The following is a 19,870-nucleotide window of genomic DNA, read 5'->3' on the forward strand; positions in this document are numbered from 1 at the left end:
AGGAGATTACATTGAGGGAGGAATTAGGGTCCAAATCCATAGACAAAACCTTCAGATTTGCAGGAGTTGGGGAAGAATTTGAGAAGGAAGAAGAGAAATGGGAGGGGAGAGGGGGGAGGAGAAGCCAAATCTGTTATGGATGTGTGTGGGGATGAGTTAGGGGCCCCACAACTGGCTAGGTAAGTGAATGTGCAGTCATAATGCATATCCGCCGCACTTGACAAGCGTGGCGCCTAACACATAGACGCCATATATGGGTAGCATAGCGCCTGTCGACTAGGCGCTGCAGATGTTGGGCCGGGTCTGACCCCAAGGTGCCACGTTGGCCAGGCGTGCAGCGCGTGTCAGTAAGACGCTGCTCAATAAAATGCAACGTCTGTCGGACGCTGCATAAAAGGGTCAGCTAAGTGTTCACGAACGATTTAGTTTGTGAAATAATTCCGCGTAAGGTTAAATTTGCACATTTTGCCTTCGAGGAACCCGGAGGGGCAATATATGTGTTTCCTTTTATGCTCACGTAAAAAGGAGAAAGGGGGAGAAAAAAAAAACTAGGGTTCGTTCCAGTTCGTTTCCGGGGAGCACCGCCCCCCGAGCTCCCGTGCCCTCCGCTTCCCCAGCCGCAACCAAAGAGGTGTCCCCGGCGGCGGGACCTACGGCGGCAGGAAGCCGCAGCCGCGTCCTGCTCGCCGGGCTCGTCGTGTAGGCCAAGAGCGGCGGCGGCGGTAGCTCGGGGAGCTCGCAGCAGCGGCGGTAGCTCGGGGAGCTCGCAGCAGCGGCGACCGCAAAAGGATCGGCGACGGCGGCAGTCTACTACCCCGTAGTTCGAATAGAGGCCCCTCTTCCTATCGAGGTGATTCGAGGACCCTCATCTTTCCCTTGTTTTTGCTGCGGGATGAAGTTACTGCTAGCTCGCAGCGAGTTTACACGGTTACATTTTGGTTGTTTTCCAGATTGCTGCGCCAGCTTAGCTCCATTCATGTACTACGCTAGATTGCAATGATAGGAAGGCAATCGATTCCTAGCCTTAGTAGCCTACCATGAGTTGCGAACTATAAGTGATCGGAATGTTAAAAAGTTTTCTTTTTAGGTCATGATAAATAAGCGTCTAGTCTTTGTGGCTGTCATCGCTTTTGGTAATCCTTCCTTTTAGTCGATTCCATTTTTTGTTTGCTGCGGAGGTATTGGTAAGCCCTAGCATTACATTTTTCTGTATCATCCGGTTCTTGTTTAGAACAAAATGATGAATATTCTAGATAATTGCCAACCCACAAGATATTTTTGTTATGTTTCATGCACCAACCAGTTACTCAGATTGTTGCACCAGCTTAGCTCCAGCTCTGATACACTATTGAATTCATGCTCCAGCCAGTTATCCAAAAGTCCGAACTTATGGAGAAGGTTGGGCATTGCACATATACTTCAACACAACCCACACGTGCAAGCACTCTCGCCTCAAACGTGGGCACTACTAGCACTCTCGCCTCCGTGTTTGTGAATAGGGGTGAGCAAACGCTCTAGCCAGAACTCAGAACTTGAGACCTCTGACTCTGATACCATTATATGTTTCACGCACCAACCAGTTCACCCACAAGTCCGAACTTATGGAGAAGGTTTCCCATTCCACATATGCTTCAGCAATTTTTAAACCAGAATGTTGACTAATTTCTATGCTAGGAAATGATGACCGCAAGATATTGTACTGAAACGTGGTTGATTCCAATCCCACACTTCCAATCTAACATGAACAGTGGCCGATTTGTTCATGTGAACAGTGGGAACTATAAATGGAACCGCCTTATATTTGGAGGGGGTTGTGATATTCATCATATTATTTGGGTTTGGTTTGAGCTATTCACCAATGGAAATATGAAGAATAAGATTCACGTTACCTGGCATTTAAGTCATCAATTCGTTTCTTGGTGGCAATTGTGTAACTCCAGAAATTGACATCTCAAGCCTGCGTGGAAGTCATGAGTATGCATGTAGAACTTTATTCGTCACGTATAAATTTTGCTTGTTGAACTATGTTCTCCCATATAAATGCATGTTGTTTACCAATCTTGCCATTTGAGTCTGTTCATCATATTAATTAATCGTCTGTTGCTCAATGCCACCTAGATATTTAGTATTTAGTAACAAATTGGCAGATTGATCATGTCTGGCTTACAGCGTCTTTAATCTTTGCATATTATATCTCATTGAAATGGTTTGTTCATCAGTGTTTAGGCATATATCTGCAGCTTTGTCACAACAAAGGAATCTCTCTGGGAGTTACATTGAGCACTAGGAATAATCTGCAATGGCAGAGGCCAGCCCTAGAACAGAAACGTCAACAGATGATACTGATGAAAATCTTATGGTAAGTCTTTTCTTACCTTAATTAGCTCAGCTATTGTGTGGACTATGGAGTGGAGAACAGCCCAACTAATTTTACTGAATGTATATGAGTGATCATATAATAATGGTAAACAATGATATCAATAGTGAGGTTTATCATTTTCACTTGGAAACAGAATCAGTGGTTATGAGATCAACCATTACATTAAACCATGTGAGCAATAGTGGCTATAGAAGTTGAAATAAGAGGGGTTGACCAAATGTAGTGGGTGTTCTGTAAGATATTTCTATTAGCTTTGCCGTTCATTCAATGGTTTAAATTCGTGGAAGATGTGTAAACTAAAAAGTCAGTATATAGTGATCTGCACTATGCTGCTACTTGGATTTTTTTTTGAGATCTTGTTATGAGAGAACCGCTCTTACAATACTGGGTAGATGGGAGAATTTGTATGGTATCCATCAGTCCTGTTTAGATTACTACACAATAGAACAGAACCTTCACATTTCATAATCCAATATAACTATGTGTTGTGAATGGACAGTTCACATAGATATCCATGAAATTAGGAGTGAAAAAACATGAATAGTCGGCTTTACCTATTAAGATATCTAGCACAATATTCTTTTGGAAATACAATATAACACTTGTTAAGTTGGCTCACTGCTTGATACGATCCTCAAACCCCTTGACCTTGTCTTAGTTCCTCAACAACCATTTATTTGTGTTCTGTCTTTATGATAGCTTGTGAAATTGGACCATCAGGATTCAGGAGTATCACATGTACAATTACGAAACACATACTCCCTCCGCCCCAAAATAAGATTTAGTACAACTTTTACTAAATCAGTGACACTTATTTTGGGACGGTGGGAGTATAACATAGATCTTTCAACTCATCTGCTGAGGTCTATGTAGATTATGTGGTAGTTGAAAATGGTAATTTTGACAGTTACAATATGGGCACCCAAAATACGTTATGTCTGCGATGCAGAACATACATGTCCTTGATAGATGATAAAACAATAGTAAACCAAAGGATACACAAAACAGGAGCTGCTATGCTAAGTGGCCAAATTCATTTTTTGCATATATGACTAGGAAGATGCCCTAATACCCTTAACTAGTCCACTAGTTTTTCATGAACAGGAGAAGCATAAAAGAGAAGTAAACTAGTTTTGCTTTTCAGTTATGTAGTGGAAAATCTCATTCATATTTTATGCTGAAACATTGGGAATCTAGGAGAGGGAAATTAATTGTTTAAAAATAAGAATAACGCTGATAGTTATGTTGTCATCCGCAGCTTGAATCAGGTTTTTCAGGAATCTATGAGAGGGAATTTAATTGTTTAAAAATAAGAATAAAGCAAGCCTGATAGTAGTATGTTGTCATCCGCAGCTTGAACCAGGGAATGCTGCTCTTGCTGTTGTTTCTGACTCTAGTGACAGATCCAGAGACAAAAACGGAGATCAGAAGGTAAAAGTTTTCAAGTAGCTTTCTCCGTTTGATTTCACGTTATCGCTCCTGCTACTTGCAAGAAATAATTTGCTAATAGCTTATGTTGCAGACAATGCGTCGGCTTGCTCAAAATCGTGAGGCTGCTAGGAAAAGTCGTTTGAGGAAAAAGGTACCTGGATGTTACTTTTAGCTTCTTTACTAATGACAGTGCTTTTATTTTCGTGAGACTTTTGGTTCACTTGGTATTGCATTCTACTAGTACTTGAATTATGCCACTCATATAACTAAACTGCATTTTGCTATTGGGTTTATTTATTTTTCTATTGGGGCTCAGTTATTGTTGGCGCTAGGGCAGTATACACATTATATTGCTGGAAAAATGTAGAGAGGATGGATGAACTCGTGTAGGCCTGTGTATAATTTTTAGATTAGATTAAGCACAGAAGCAGGTCTAGTGGTTTTGCCTGTAAGCCGTTAAAAGAGTTCAAAGAGCTTTCGGTGAGCATGTTGCGGAGGTTTCGGGTGAACTGTTCCATTGTTGAGAATCAAAACGGAAGTTCGTTTATGGAGAACATCACAATATTTAATTCATTGCTACAAAGTCATCATTTTCACAATTCTACTATAGATTGACCGTGGCGGTGTGGCCTGTGTATTGTATATTGTTTTCATAATGTTGCTCTCTTTTGTAGGCATATGTTCAACAATTGGAGAACAGCAGGCTAAAGCTTACCCAGCTAGAGCAGGAGTTGCAACGAGCTCGTCAACAAGTTTGCTTTTATTGCTTGTCACTTTTTTGAGTTCTGGTTACAAGACTTCATTTGAAGTTTGCTTATGGAAATTTCCTTCACAGGGCATTTTTATATCTAGTTCAGCAGACCAGTCTCATTCCATGAGTGGAAATGGTAATATCAGATCTCTCCAGTGATCAATATGTAATCTTTGTATGCCACATGAACTATTTTCTTAATTTTCACCATGGACGTATCCAACAAATACATGCCACATTCTCTTATTTTTGTATATTATAACTATGCTGCCTTTTGTTACAGGGGCGTTGGCTTTTGACACAGAGTACGCACGGTGGTTGGAAGAACACAATCGACAAGTTAATGAGCTGAGAGCTGCAGTTAATGCTCATGCAGGCGATACTGAGCTGCGTAGTGTTGTTGAGAAGATCATGTCACACTATGATGAGATTTTTAAGCAAAAAGGAAATGCAGCCAAAGCAGATGTCTTTCATGTGTTATCAGGCATGTGGAAGACACCAGCTGAGAGGTGTTTCCTATGGCTTGGAGGTTTCCGACCTTCTGAGCTTTTAAAGGTGTGTAATGCAGCCTTGTTCTTTGCTTTTTAGTCCTTCGGAATATCAAAATCATCTAGCATGACCAATGTTGCTCTAGAATATCTTAGTCTAGAATGAAAAAATTGTCAGTACAAACCCTCTGTTTCAAAACAGATGACCTTATAGGCTATCCAACTTCTCTCAAATACTTGTCCTTCTGCACTGCAATTACAACTTGAACCATTGTGTTTGTATTAGGTCATGTACTCCCTCCGTTCCTAAATATAAGTCTTTTTAGAGATTCCAATATGGACTACATACGGAGCAAAATGAGTAAATCTACACTCTAAACTACGTCTATATACATCCGTATGTAGTCCATATTGGAATCTCTAGAAAGACTTATATTTTGGAACGGAGGGAGTATACAATAGCAGGGGCAGACCCAGGAAAAAATATGAGAGGGGGCAAGAGAATTTTTTTTTACGATGCAAGCAGGGTGCTCCTGCCATTTCATATAGATAGGAAAAAGGAAAAATACAGAGTTGCCCCGGTCTTCTAAAAGAGAAAGAAAACCAAAAGAGAAAGTAAGAAGAACAATAAGAACAACTATGTCGACGCTAGTATACCGAAACACTACCACCAAATCACGAGTGGGCAGCCCCCTGGGCGAAGGAAACAAAGGCTCGCCATCGCCGGCTCCCTACGGGCTTTTGCCGGAGGGGGTTGCCAGCGATGAGAAGAGAGAGGGCAGGGAGGAGGGGGAGGAAGACCGGATTTGGGCAGTCGCTCTGGGGAGGCAGCGACATAGGGGTCTGCGTCGAAATTTTTAATGTTCTTCTTACAAGTGATAGTGAAACGATGAGTAAGAATGTATGGTCATATACTCATATTCGTGGAATAATAAGGCAAAGGAAACGTCCCAATAAACTAAAGTTGGGGAGTTGGGTCTCCAGTTGATGTGTGCTAGGATTCAAATATACTTCCTTTGTAAACAAGTATCTAAAAAACGTCTTATATTTTGTTTACAAAGGAAGTAGTATAATAGATAATCCGAATTAAATTGGAGTTTGTCAGTCCAGACTATGCAATTTTATTCGAAGTACAAAGTTGCAAACTTAAATCTATATGTCAATTTTATTCGAAGTAGAAAGTTGCAAACTTAAATCTATATGTCATAACCGAATCGCTTGAGCAGCTGAACTGATCTGATCATCCAAATCGGTAAACTATACACGTAAATAGATGAGAATAACATGGTTTCTATCATAGAAATTGCAAACACACAATTTTTTTCTTCGAGAAAAAGCAAATGGCCTTTGCGTTTCATTGCATTGGAAAGAGAGGGAATTTACATCCTCCTAGGAGGCAGGTTTACACAGCCGACAGGGGCTCAGTGGACATCCCAGGATGATGGCAAAACGACCCTGAGCCCTTGAGCCCCGACCTTTGCCCATCATCGGGTCTCGTCCTTGATCCTGTCAACAAGCTCATTGAGCGATGGGCTCACATGGTCAAAAACACACGCGTTCCTATGCTTCCAAATCATCCACGGCACCAAAAGCGCCACGGATTTCAGCGCCTTGCGTACAGCTGGCGGTGTGGATTCCTTCGCGCGCAGCCACCAGATCATGAGTGCAGCCAAGCTAGGACCTCATGCCATGTCTGCTTAGTGAATGGGCACGTGAGCATCAAGTGCCTGATTGTCTCCGGTTCTTGGTCGCACAGAAGGCACCGCGGGTGGTGCTGCAGGCCACGACGTGTGAGTCGCTCCACGGTCCAGCAGCAATCTTGACATGCCAGCCAATGGAAAAACTTCACTTTTGGCGGTGCCCAGCTCCTCCAAATGAGCTTCCAAGAGTGGCAGCCCGTCGCTCCCTGGAAGGTTGCCCGGTAGCAAGACTGGGCGGTGTAAGCACCATTGGCGGTCCAGCTCTAGAGCAGCTTGTCCGGCTCGTTGGACAGTTCGACATGCTGTACTAAGTGCCAAAGCTTCAGGTACTGTCCAATCTCTGGGAGGCCGAGCAGACCATGGATGTCGCGCGCCCAGCTATTGTTGGTCATGGCCTCCGCCACCGTTCTCGACTTTCGGCGATGCTTGGGGTTGCACTGGAAAAGCATGGGCGCAAGCTCGCGGATGGATTGGCCGCCGAGCCAACGATCCTCCCAAAAAAGGGCGGTCCTGCCGTCCCTGATGGTCATGGTTGTGGAGGCGTAAAAGAGTGCGCGCTCCTCCGGAGTAAATTGTAGGTCAAGCCCCTGTCATGCTCGATCTGTGTCCGTACGCGCAAGCCATAGCCAGCGCAGCCGTAGCGATAGCCCAGTGCGCTCAAGGTCCCGGACGCCAAGGCCGCCATATTCAAGCGGGCGGCAGACCCGGCACCATTTCACGTGGCAGTGTCCACCGTGGGCGTCCGCGCGGCCAGCCCAAAGAAAGCCGTGCCGAATCTTCTCTAGTTGCTTCAGGGTTTTCTTTGGAGGCGCTAGCGCGAGCAGTTGATGAATCAGTATCGCGCTAAGCACCGACTTGACGAGCACCAGTCGTCCAGCTTTGTTCATCAGCCATGCCTTCCAGGAAGGAAGCCGGCCCGCTACCGCGTCGACGAGGGGTTGCAGCTGGGCCGTGGGGGGGGGGGGGGCGGCGAGTGGTGAGCGGGATGCCGAGATAAGTGACCGGCAGGGCCACGATGGGGCACCCAAGCAGCTCCAACAGCCCCGCAACGGAATCATCGGCATGAAGGACCATGGCAGAGCTCTTCTTGTAATTCACCCGAAGCCCAGAAGCCACACCGAACACGTCCAGGATGCCTTTGACAACGGTTATCTCCTCGGGAGTGGCATGGCAAAAGAGCATCACATCGTCGGCGTAGAGAGAGATCGCCGGGATGGCTCGTCGGGGTGCAGCTGCTGGAGGATGCTTGTCTGGAGGGCGCGACGCATTAGCCTCCCAAGTGTTGTCCACCGCCAGCACGAAGAGTTGCGGGGAGGTGGAGTCGCCTTGTCTTAGTCCGCGGCGGTGCCAAATTGGCGGGCCGGGAACTCCATTGAGCATGACACGAGTGCTCGCCGAGGAGAGCAGAATGGCCAGCCACTCCTTGAATAGGTCCCCAAACCCATACTGGCGCAACACCTCGAAGAGGAAGGGCCAGGAGATGGAGTCAAAGGCGCGTGTGAGGTCGAGTTTGAGCATGATCCTGGGCGCACCAAGTTGCTGCAGCATCTTGAGGGATTGCCGGACTAGAACGAAGTTGTCGTGGAGGCTATGTCCGGCAATGAACGCGTTTTGGTTGCAGCTGACAAGGGTGTCGAGCTTGGGAGCGAGGCGCAATGACAGGACCTTCCCGAAGATTTTGGCCACTATGTGGATCAAGCAGATCGGTCGATAGTCACCGAGCTTGTGGTCCAGTGTGTGCTCCCGGTCAACAGCGGTGCCCAGCAAGCCATCAAAATGCTAAAACGCTGCGTTGGCCATCTCCTCGTGATCTATGAGCACCTGCCCATCCACGGCGAGGCTGTATATGCGGTTCTTTTGCCGTCGGTAGGAGCATTGCCGGTGGAAGAAGCTTGTGTTGGCGTCGCTGTCCTTGAGAGACGCGATGCGGGGCACACTGTCTAGCAATCGTGCGCTCCATGGATGCCATGCCGAGGTAGGCGAGCTTGAGCTGCTTGCGTAGGCACTCCTCCAGTGGCGAGAGCACCTGGTCCTCCTGCGCTTTGTCGAAGCCCCGCTTTGTCGAAGCGCAAGATCAGCTTGCGGGATATGGCAAGTTTTTCCCGAATGTTGCCCGTGGACTTGGCGCTCCAACTCGAGAGGCGGCGAGTAGTAGCTTGGAGACGCTTGACCAGCCGCCGGAAGGGGTCGTCATCATGCACCAAGCTCCAAGCAGCGGCAACGGTGTCTTGGAAGCCGTCTAACCAAAGCCAAAAGTCCTCGAAGTGGAAGCGTTTGTGCGCCGCCGGCATGGGAGAGCAATCCAACAGCAACGGGTAGTGGTCCGACACGGCCGAAGCAAGGCATCGAAGGTGGCATTCGCCGTGCGCATCTTCCCAATTCGGGGTGCAAAGAACGCGGTCAAGGTGCACCAGCGTGTGCGGCGATTGCTCATTTGACCACGTGAAGCGACGCCCGTTGAGGTATATCTCCTTCAAGGCGAGGTCGTTGATGGCGCGGCAAAACCTTCCCATCATGCGCCGATGCAGGCCACCCATGTTCTTGTCCTCGTCGCATTATATGAGGTTGAAATCACCACATAACATCCATGGGCCGGGGCAGGCCGCCCGTATATCGCGCAGCTCCCGGAGGAATAGGATTTTATCTGCGTCGTCCTGGGGTCCGTAGACCGTCGTCGGCCACCACGGCGTCCCGGAGGCCACGGACACCTTGGCCGTGAGCGCATTCTGGGTGAGCAGGGGGTCAGAGATCGTGACAACCCTGCTCTTCCAGGCGAGGAGGATGCCGCCTCGTGTACCATCGGCCGGGAGGTAAGTGTAGTCGTCTGTTAGAGTACGTAATGGCCTAATGGGCCTGGGCTGGCAGTATAGCCCGTTAGTCTTAGGGTTAATTAGAGATAAGGGTCGCTTGCTTAGGGGTCAAGTAAGCTTTGCTTGGGAGTCAAGTAAACCTCTCTATATAAAGTGAAGAGATGTATCAATCTAATCAAGCAAGAGTTAAGAAGGAAATCCCTTCCATCTTGCCCGGCCATGGGCAAAGGCCCCCGGCCGGCCCTCTCGCGCCCTCCTTCTAGCAGCGCCACAACAGTTTGGTATCAGTTAGCTTCGGTTCGATCATGTCTTCACCGCTGCCCAACCCGTCTCTTCCGCTGCTGGTCATCTCGTTGCCTTCGGTGACCACCACGATCGTCGCCCCTCCTGCCCGCGCCGGGATCCTCCGTCGCGCTCGCCCCCGCCGTCCTCACCCCGGAGGTGTCCGGGGCGCTGCGGGACCTAACCCAGGCTGTCCAGGAGATCCGCCTGTTCTTGGCCGGGTCCTACAGGTCGCACTCGGCTGCGCCGCCCATCGCTGCCACTGCGCTGCCCTGGCAGCCGCTGCACCAGGCGGCCTCTGCCGCGCTCGCCGGGCCGCTGCAGCTGCCATCCACCGCCACCACCGCCCCGCCCTGGCTGTAGTGGCAGCCGCCGCTCCTGGCGGCCTCCGCCGCAGCAGCCGCCGCTGCTGCCCCAAGGCGTCCCCGCCGCGCTCGCCGGGCCGCTGCACTAGCCGCTGCAGCTGCCATCCACCGCCATCACCGCCGCGCCCTGGCTGCAGTGGCAGCCGCCGCGCCCAACGCTCCACTGTAGCAGCCACCGCCGGTCAGCTCCGGCCTCGCATCGACCGTGCCGGCGGGAGTCCCGATCCACCAGATCAAGTTCCCGCCGTCGCCATCACCGCTTCCTCAGGGCGTCCCCATCCAGCAGATCAAGTTCCCGCCGTCGCCGTCACCGCTTCTGGCTTGGATCACTACCTGCCACGTGTCGGCGGCGGTGAGGCTGCAGGCTGCTGCGTGCGGCCTCCTAGCGCGTCAGCATGTGCGGGAGATGCATGGTCTGCAGCTGCCGCTCCTCCAAATTGCCCTTCGCTGTGCAAAGGACCTCGATCTCGTCCGCTGCCTCGGGGATCTTGGGCATGCGGTTTCCCCCATAGGCGGCGGGCATGCTGTTTTTCCCGCGGGCAGCGACCTCAAAGTCTGCGACATCGGCGGTTGGGGGGAGGGGGGGGCGCACCCCTCGTCATTCTCCATCGCAAGCCCTCCACTCTTCCCTGTGCGGTGCAGACCAACATCCGTCGGATGGGGAGAAGGCAGGGTGTCACCGACAGGAGCACACCGCGTAGCACTACTGCATTCCGCTGCCGGCAGCCGCGAGGGCGTCTTTGCTGGTCGCTCTTGCGACCACTTCCAGGTGGCCGTACACATGCACTCCTTTTGTCCAGGTGGTATCCATGGGATCTAGGTGGCTGTACACGTGCACGTCTGACGTGCGGATGGTGTCCACTTTTTGTTAAGGGGTCCAAAATAAAGCGTCCCAGTCCATTTCAGGTTGAGAGTAATAAAACAAGCCGAGATGTAAAAGGCTTGTTTTTAGGTGTTAGGTTTGTGTTGCGTCGAGTCATGGTTATAAGTTGGTTAGGCTGCAGCTCGAGGACAAGCTGCATGTCCAGGTGGGGTGTAGTGTTAGAGTACGTAATGGGCCTAATGGGCCTGGGCTGGTAGTATAGCCCGTTAGTCTTAGGGTTAATTAGAGATAAGGGTCGCTTGCTTAGGGGTCAAGTAGGCCTTGCTTGGGAGTCAAGTAAACCTCTATAAAGAGAGGAGATGTATCAATCTAATCAAGCAAGAATTAAGAAGGAAATCCCTTCCATCTTGCCCGGCCGTGGGCAAAAGGCCCCTGGCCGACCCTCTCCCGCCCTCCTTCTAGCAGCGCCATAACATCGTCGAACTTGGAGCCGAGGATGTCTAGCACAATGGGCGAGTAGATCAAAGCCATCTTAGTTTCTTGTAGACATACAATGGAGGCGTCGGTAGTGCCCAGCAGAGAGCGGATTGCACTATGCCGGGCGCGTGAGTTGAGGCTGCAAACATTCCAAACTGCGTTTTTTAGTCCGTGATCCATGAACAAGGGGTTGACGATGATTGGGCCGGCGGACCTAGCTCTCGCAAGCAACAGCTGCTCGCGTGGGGGAGGCGAAGCACGCTGGGATCTCCCGATCGACCAGGGCGGCGATGGCCTTGAGCACAGACAGGGGGATTGGCGCCGCGAACATGTCGTCGTAGGCTTTCATCTCAATGGCCGTGATCTTCTGGTTGGTGCCTACTATCCCCAGGGTGCGCAGGATCTGCACATGGGCCCTTCGTTCTGCCGTCGGCGGCGCCGCCGCAGGTGTGGCCGCAGCCGCGGAACGGCCTTGCTGTGGGGCGAAGTTGAGGGGACGACGCGGCCTCTTCCCGGGAGTCGGCAACGACGCGCTGATGTGCTTCGTGGCCGCGGCCAAAAACTCGCCGAGCGTCCAAGCCTGCTGCGTGGTCGCACGGCTGCGCGATCGTCGCATCGTGATTGGCGGCGATGCAAACCGTCCAGATGCCGAGGAGCGGGGTCCGGGGACGGGCGAGCGATGATCAGCGTTGGGCGCGGGCGTGAAGGAACCCTGGGGCCGCTGCAGTATGGAAATTGGGCTCTGGGCCTCGGCCTTTGGCGATCCAGTGGCGGGTGGTCCGGCAGCGGCCACAAGGAGCAGCGTAGTTGGAGATGCGGGCTCTGCAGCGAGCGGCCCAGGCCCATTTGGCCCAGCAGCAGCCAGGCGATGAGGGGGGTAGGGGGTGGGGGGCAGCTTTGGAAGAGGCCTCGGACGTGGGCACGATAGCGGGTGGGGCGGCAACCGGTGCGCCTCCTCCCGCCGAAACCGTTTGAGCGGGGTCGAGGGGCAGCGATGACCGGTCAACGGGGATTCCTGGGCCCACCAGTGCGACAAGAGTAGGCGAGACGCCACTTTGCCCCGACAAGGCGACAGGTGATCTTGGCAGTTCTGAAGCCTCTGGTACCACAGGCTGCGAGTCTGGGACCTGGCTCAAAAGGGCAAGATCCCGACACGACGTTGGGTCAGCAGCGGCAGGGGTGGGACCCACGGGATCGTCCTCGGGATCGTGGGGGGAGCCCGAGTTTGAAATTCCAGGGCCTTCTGGCGCACCAATGACCAGTGGGAGCTCGCCAGCTGGCATCTGCGCAACCTTCCTTGCGTCGTCATCGGATGCGACAGCCGCTCGCGTAGGATCTGCCGCCAAAGCCCGCTGCTGCGGGCCCTTTCTTTTCCCCCTTTTCCTCTTTTAGCACGGTGACGAGAACGGGCGGGGCCCTGCTGACCCGGCCACGACAGCATGCCATCTCTCGACAGTCGGGCGGGCGGCATCGCCGCCGCCGTCGCCTGCCGGGGCCAGGAGGTCGCCGTGTTCAACCCGTCGGTCCGCCCCGAGCGGTCGCAGGCGCGCCATGCAAGCGCGTCCATGGCCATGCCGTCGGCCGGGCCGCCCGGTGCTGCGTCAGTCCGCCTGCGCTTTCGGCCACGGCGTCGCGCCCGTCCATGACCGGGGCCCTGGCCTTGGCCATGCCCATTGTCGGCGCCACCTCGGCCGGGGTCGTCATTGGCCTGGACATCAGGCGGGGGCACCCGGAGCGGGGCAGTGTGTGCGAGCGCGATGGAGACGGGGTATGTGAGCGTCCTGACCTCCGGCGCCTCCAGGGGACGCGGGCTGGAAGCAGTTCAAGATCTCCAGAATGGTGACACGGCGGATGTCGGCTGGGTCATGCACGCGGCCGGACAGGCGGAAGACGACTAGGTCCTCACGAGAGCGCGTGCGAGGATGCAGCCTCTCGATCCAACAACTCTCCCCGAGGATGTGCTCGGCGGTGGAGAGATGCCATGCTTGGGCGGGGATGCGGCGGAGCTTGAGCTCGACATGGTGTTCAAACCCGCCGGCGCTAGCATGCGCAAGCTTGCACCATGGCCGCAGCGACAACGCGAACCGTGGCGAGTTGATGAAGTGCTCGCCATTGAGAGGACGCATGGTGTCCAGGGAGAAGAGGATGAGGAAGTCCTCGGGGTGGTGCTCGTGCACGGTGAAGTCGCCCTCGGAGAGCTCGAGGGAGCGGTAGAGCAGCTCGGCCACCTCGGCCGCGGCCACCTACGGCCTGTTGCCGGTGATGGAGGCCACCATGGCGCGGCCAAGGGCCCGCTCAGCCTCCTCCATCTTCGTGGACTGCGCCATGATGACCCGCGCGGGCACGTCGCGGCGCGACTGGGGAACGGGGGCCGGCGGCAGGAGCGCAGGAGGTGCCGGTGGGGTGGTGGCGCGACGAAGCGCAGGAGGGCCAGGGCCGGGCCGTCTCTGCCAGGGGCGTCACGGCGAGGCCGCGCGTCATCGTTGCGCCGGAAGTCGCAGTTGCGAGACTCGTGGCCTGAGGTGAGGCAGCGCCTGCACCGGACGTCGTTGGTGCGGTCGCGTACCCGGTGGCGGTGGTCGAGGCAGCGAAAGCACAACCCAGCAATCTCCTCCGGAGACGGGCTGCGGCGGCGTGGAGGCGAGGGGCTGGGGCTGCCGTCCTGGCCTGGGCGGCGGTTCCGCGCCGCGGCTGCTGGAACCCATCAGCGTCGAGCACGGCTCCGCCGGAGACGCGGTGGACCTCCGAGCGGGGGCCGAGGCGTTGCCTGGCGGGCATGTGGGCGGCCGGCGAGGTGCGGCCAGGGGCCCTCGCTGCCGGCGACGCAGCAGAGGCCGGCGGGGTGAGTGCGACGTCCTTGTAGGAGCGTGCCGAGGACTCGCTCTCTGAGCTAAGCCAGCGGTCACTGGAGGACACGCGCTCGCCGGAGAGGGTCGCCCGGCGGTCAGCAGGGGCGGCACCAGGGGCTTCCATGGCTGGGGGAGGGGGCTAGGGGCGGGCGACCGGCGGGGAGCGTCGGTGGCAGGCAGGGGAGGGCTCGGCGGGGCTAGGGGGTGGGAGCGGAGCCATCTCTTCACCCGAAATCACAAACAAAAAAAAATTGCAAAGAAAAAACCCTAGATGACTTATATGGCATACCTTCGTGTCATGTAGAATTACGGAGTTGCAGAATAAACGGGGCTGTTTTGTGGCATCTTTTTGTGCAAGGCCGAGAGGGACAGACGACGGCAAGGCTGCGATTGCCTGTAGGCAACGTCACAGTGAGCCGGCGGCTGCATGATCGCTTCGGGGAAGAGATTAGGGCTTCGGCCGTCTCGTGCGTGCGTCAGGTGCGTGTGTGTACGCTGAAATCTGGGGCGAGGCACCTAGCCGCAAGGCCACTGCGATCGAGTTAGCCAGGAAACGATGCAAACGCAGGCTGCGGGCTACATGCTACAGCAAATAGCGGGCTGCTTCTTCATAGTTTAAAGTACGTGGGCTTCTGAAAATACAAAAGAAATGTGCCAAGTGGGGGCAAAGTATTTCGGCCTAGTGGGGGCACACACGTATATGGAAGACTATGCATACGCGGATGAGTGCCTCAAAAAAAAAATGCATACGCGGATGAAAAAAACGAGCGGGGGCAGTTGCCCCCACAACCTATAACGTGCGTCCGCCCCTGTACAATAGTACAGACAGGTGCTGTCCATAATATACCCCTCCATGTCAAATATGGACCATGTTGTATTGATAGCCTATACAATGATCCGTCTGTTAGTTGTCTTTCTACTCATAGGTAATTTTGATTAAAAGATAGAAAGAACATTCAGACAATAGAAAAAACTCAGTCTTGTCTGTAAAAACTCGTTTGGCTGTGACACTCATTCTCCCTTTTCTCTTTCCGCCACATCATCAAAATTCTTATGTGGCTCCTGTTAAATACAGCTTGTATAGGTCTATTGTACACGCCCTTACCCTTTATCAGTGTCATAAAAACGGGAACTAATTAACTCATGCTTGTGTGCCTTAATTTGAGGAGGAAAATTGGGGCATTTTAATGCCTTGGTGAGAAGAAAGCGATAAACATGAAAATAAATGGAGGGCAATATAGACACCTTACTCTTAATTCTTGTGCCCAACTCTAGAAGGGCATTTATTTTAGAACAGAGGGAGTATCTATGCGCCTACCCCAACTTGTTTGGGACTAAAGGCTTTGTTGTTGTTGTTGTTGTTGTTAGGGAGTATCTATGCATCTTTCTCTGTGCTGTATGTTATCAGGTTACACTAAATAATATATGGGGATGTAGGCAAATTATGGATTTTGAGAACGCAATATCATGCGTCTTGTTTTGCATCTCTTTGATACTTCCTTTGTCTCCTTTATTTGTTTGAAATGCTGATGTATTTATTGATGAGTTACTAATAAACTAAGAAACTGCAGCTTCTTTCGACCCAACTTGAACCCCTAACTGAGCAGCAGCTGTCAGGGATATGCAACCTTCAGCAATCATCACAACAAGCTGAGGATGCTCTTTCACAAGGAATGGAGGCTCTTCAGCAGTCTTTGGCAGAAACGTTGGCTGGGTCTATCGGCTCTTCTGGATCTGGATCAACAGGAAATGTGGCAAACTACATGGGGCAAATGGCCATGGCCATGGGAAAGCTTGGAACCCTTGAAAATTTCCTTCGCCAGGTATTTACTTTACTCCGAATGTATGGTTAGTAGAGAGTACTATGATATGATACCGGAGGAGCTGGGCAGGAGTATATAGATCTCTGTAGGCTATATAATTCAAAAGAGAAAAGTTGATTTTTCATCCCACAACTCTTCCGGAAGTCTACATTTGGCCCCTCAGCGTCAAAACCGTACTCTGCACCGTTAACTCTTCAAACCAGACAAGTTTACTCCCTCGTCTCAGCCGACCCGGTATAGCTGCTGACTTGACCCTGTTGTGACCGGTCTTCGCTGACGTGGCAAAATTTCTCTTCTATTAATCATATATCTTCCTTCCATCTCTAGTGGGCATTTGATCAAGCAACTCACACGCATGCACTTTCGCCACCGGCACCACCTCGTCGTCCGACTAGGCAACATCAGCTAGAAGCACGCCACCAGCACCACTGGCCTGACCTACACGTCTTGGCTGGTCGTCAACGACGGCCGCCGGGCCCAGGGCTTGGCCTCTCGTCACGTCGAAGATGGTTGCCGTCGTAGCTGTGGCGGAGGCGCCTAGGTTCGCCAGCTTTGTCCGTGTTGCCGATGCTCGATTGTGGCGCAGTACGCGTCACGGGGGCCGGCATGGTCAACGCAGAGTTCATGCTGTGGACGTGCACAAGCCGTGAAGCACCTCTCCGCGGACCATGCCACTGGTGGTGGCAATCGCGAGTTCAGTGCCAAGCTGGAGGTGCTCGGTAGCCTCAGCCACCGTTATCTTTATGATCTCTGAAATGGTAGGGAGGAGGAGCGGATGATGCTTCAACACTAGAGGTTATCTTCTGCAGTCCACTTTCTATCTTCTCACATATCTGCTTGTACAATTGTAAGAAGGGACTCTTCCCATCCTTCTCCTCGTTTGCATTAGAGGTTTGCTTGCGCTTCTTGCTTGCTTTTGGTGTTTTCAAAGATGCCAACGTCATTTCAGCACTATCATCGGGTTTCTCCATAGGAACCGCATTATCATCACTTGATTCATCAGAGGGTATATCTCCAGCACAAGAAGCACTAGCCCCTGTGACATTTACTTTGTCAAATATGATGTGTACTTCAAGGTGCTTCGGCCCCTGTCGTTTGAACTTGAAATGATGCATTTCTTTCCTGTCTTCTTCTGGCATATCTGAAAATAAATGTACAAGTTAGGTAGTGCAATCATATAAAACCATGCAAAATGAACCTTTGTTGATACTCTTACTTCATCCCACCATTCCTTAGAGCAATAAGCAGTTCTCTTTTCATCATCCATCCAAGCCTAGTTGCTTCATTGTTCAACTCCTTGAAAGAACATACTCATTTTTTATTGCATCCCATTTGTTCTTGAATTTATCCTTGGGATACTTCTTTTCCGTTCTTGCTTCCCATTTCTCCAAAACGTTATCCAACCCTTATCTAAATGACCTAAAGGGTCTATTCGCATTTTCAACCTCTTTCAAGATTTCGATGAGTTTCTTCAGATGTGCATCATCCCACACCGCCTTCTCAGTATACTTCAATCAAGCGATATGACAAAAAAAAAATCAAGAACAATCCACTTACATAATCTCAAAAAATCATCCAATGTACAACAATATGCAACAATACTATCAAAATATCATCCACTGTACAGCAATATACAACAATATGCAGCAAGTACTGTCAAACCATCATCATCACACCCTCAAAATATCAAGTATACAGCAATTACTCATCCAATACAACTCCCATCAATTTGTTTTGAACAACAGTGCATACACAAAATTAGGCAAAAATAATTAACATAACAGGGGAGGGGAGGAGGATGCGAAAGGAGTGAGGATGGAAGAGAGGGTCAGCCCAGATGTGGCCGTCTGCACCGGAGGAATGGCCTGCAGCGAGCAAGGTAAGGGTCAGGCCAGATCTGGCTGATTCAAGGAGAGGGAGGAGAAGGGTGGAGGGAGGAGGGAGTAGGGGGGAGGAGAAAGGAGGGCCGGTGCGCCGGCGGTGCCGGACGGCCGGCTGGACCAGGGCCGCGGGGAACGGGGATAGAAGAGGGAGGAAGGAGGGAGGGGACGAGAGTGTACTTGGGCCGGCAGTGGAGCGCTGCTCCGGGCATAGGCGGGGGTTGGAGGGTCACCGGAGTCCGGCTGCAGCGGCTGGCGGCAGCCAACCCTAGCTCCTGCATGGGGCTGGCGGCTGCTCGGTCGTGCCGGAGTGCGACTAGGGGGTCCCCTTCGTTCCTCCGAGGCTGCTGAGAGGAACAGATTGAAGGGTTACGTTCACTTGGGAGTGGCAAAGATGGGTAAATACTATCCAACTTCTAGGGGACAGCTGAAAACGGCCGGTTGAGAAGCCGGAGAAGTTGGGGTAGGCTGGCTTCGACGTGAAAGCTGTAGCTTTTACAAAAGCTGCTGTCAAAATTACCCCTTTGGTTAGCTTCTAGCTTTCTGTGGCTGTGTACGTTGTGGAAGGCATGCTGCTGGCTGCGGCAGACAACTCACGCCAAATGGTCGACTAAATGTCCGCATTGGAGATAGATGGGAGGAAGTAGATATATTGCTACGTGGACACGGCCCGGTCAAAGCCGCACCATGTTATGAAACAAACCGCTTCGGTTCTGGAGAGGGACCAAAGTTGTCTGGTTTAAAGAGTTAAGGGCGCAAGATGTCTGGTTTGAGAGTCGAGGGACGAAGTCTGCAATTTGCGAAGAGTTGAGGGACGAAAAATAGACTTTTCTCAATTCAAAATGATCTGCAAAATCCTGTTTAACTATATGCTTTTATGACCGGTGTGTTTATGACATCCTTTCTTGTTTTAATACTATCAAGGCTGACAACCTGCGGCAGCAGACTCTTCAGCAGATGCAAAGGATCCTGACCACAAGGCAGTCTGCCCGTGCACTTCTTGTGATAAGTGATTACTCATCCCGGCTTCGTGCCCTAAGTTCTCTCTGGCTTGCTCGACCGAAGGAATAACAAGCGCGTGCGATTTGACTGCAATACATTTTCGGAGTTTGGGGGTGATGGTGGTGGCAGTCATGCAACAGACTTGATTCAGAGGAACTTGCACATACTATAATCCAAAGAGATGTTGTGTTCAGGTAGCTTAGCCATATAGTGAAGTTGAGTGCATTAGGGCCGGATCCTTGTTGTACCGTTAACCGCTGTAAAATTGGCATCCAATGGTTGCCAAGTAATCTTTAAGATCCTAATTTGCAGAGAGCCATCCCTTTAGATGTGCATTTACAACTCTTTTGTTGCTAATCGGTTTTATTGACTGCTGGGTACATTTGACATCATGTTGTACAATGCCAGGCTAATCATCTAACGACTGTATATTACCATTTGGTTGCCTTAATTTTGAGTGCGGTGATTGATACTGTATGTTTCTATTTGTACCATTATGTGTAGACTTGTGGATTATGGTGAGATTGGAATTATTCCTCGCATCCACTTTTTGAGCGTGTGCTCTGTTAGGACAGGGCTTAACAGGCAGCTTTCATCTGAAAATGTAAGTTGCGATGTTGATTTACATGTATGTGTATTATGTCATGAAAGTTTGATACATATGTTTTTTTTTGTATTTTAAAGCACTGAATATTTTTTGTTTTTGTTTTGCTGCACATATTGTTGGTCAACCAAATGTTGGAAAACACGTTATTTCCAGACGGAGTGTAGTACTCCCTCCGTTTTTGTTTAGTTTTTTTGAGAAAGTA

General features: G+C 51.4%; 1 protein-coding gene and 1 pseudogene across 4 annotated transcripts; one reads left to right on the plus strand and one right to left on the minus strand.

Moving 5' to 3' along the window:
* Positions 1-500: 500 nt before the first annotated feature.
* LOC125547965 (transcription factor HBP-1b(c38)) lies at positions 501-19,512 on the plus strand. Of its 4 annotated transcripts, none has more exons than XM_048711709.2 (9): positions 501-850; positions 2,220-2,359; positions 3,734-3,811; positions 3,903-3,962; positions 4,486-4,563; positions 4,647-4,698; positions 4,846-5,117; positions 15,974-16,179; positions 18,984-19,512. In XM_048711709.2, exons 2-9 carry the CDS (start codon positions 2,300-2,302, stop codon positions 19,030-19,032), a joined length of 855 nt encoding a protein of 284 aa, XP_048567666.1. In that variant the 5' UTR covers positions 501-850; positions 2,220-2,299; the 3' UTR covers positions 19,033-19,512. The 4 variants fall into 4 exon arrangements, with proteins under 4 accessions (XP_048567666.1, XP_048567647.1, XP_048567654.1 ...); XM_048711690.2 differs by having other exon boundaries at positions 507-850; positions 15,928-16,179; XM_048711697.2 differs by having other exon boundaries at positions 507-850; positions 2,227-2,359; positions 15,928-16,179.
* Positions 6,748-7,280, minus strand: LOC147979345 (uncharacterized; annotated as a pseudogene).
* Positions 19,513-19,870: the final 358 nt, after the last annotated feature.

Source organism: Triticum urartu, chromosome 3A, assembly GCF_056163025.1.
Source record: "Triticum urartu cultivar PI428250 chromosome 3A, HENAU_Tu73, whole genome shotgun sequence".
Taxonomy (NCBI): domain Eukaryota; kingdom Viridiplantae; phylum Streptophyta; class Magnoliopsida; order Poales; family Poaceae; genus Triticum; species Triticum urartu.

What these genes read in the sequence shown, in the direction of transcription:
- LOC125547965 (XM_048711690.2), top strand. Translation starts at nt 2,300, where the DNA reads ATGGCAGAGGCCAGCCCTAGAACAGAAACGTCAACAGATGATACTGAT. An exon ending in ATACTGATGAAAATCTTATG is followed by an intron (nt 2,360 to 3,733) that starts GTAAGTCTTTTC and finishes TGTCATCCGCAG; the next exon opens with CTTGAACCAGGGAATGCTGC. An exon ending in TGCAACGAGCTCGTCAACAA is followed by an intron (nt 4,564 to 4,646) that starts GTTTGCTTTTAT and finishes TTTCCTTCACAG; the next exon opens with GGCATTTTTATATCTAGTTC.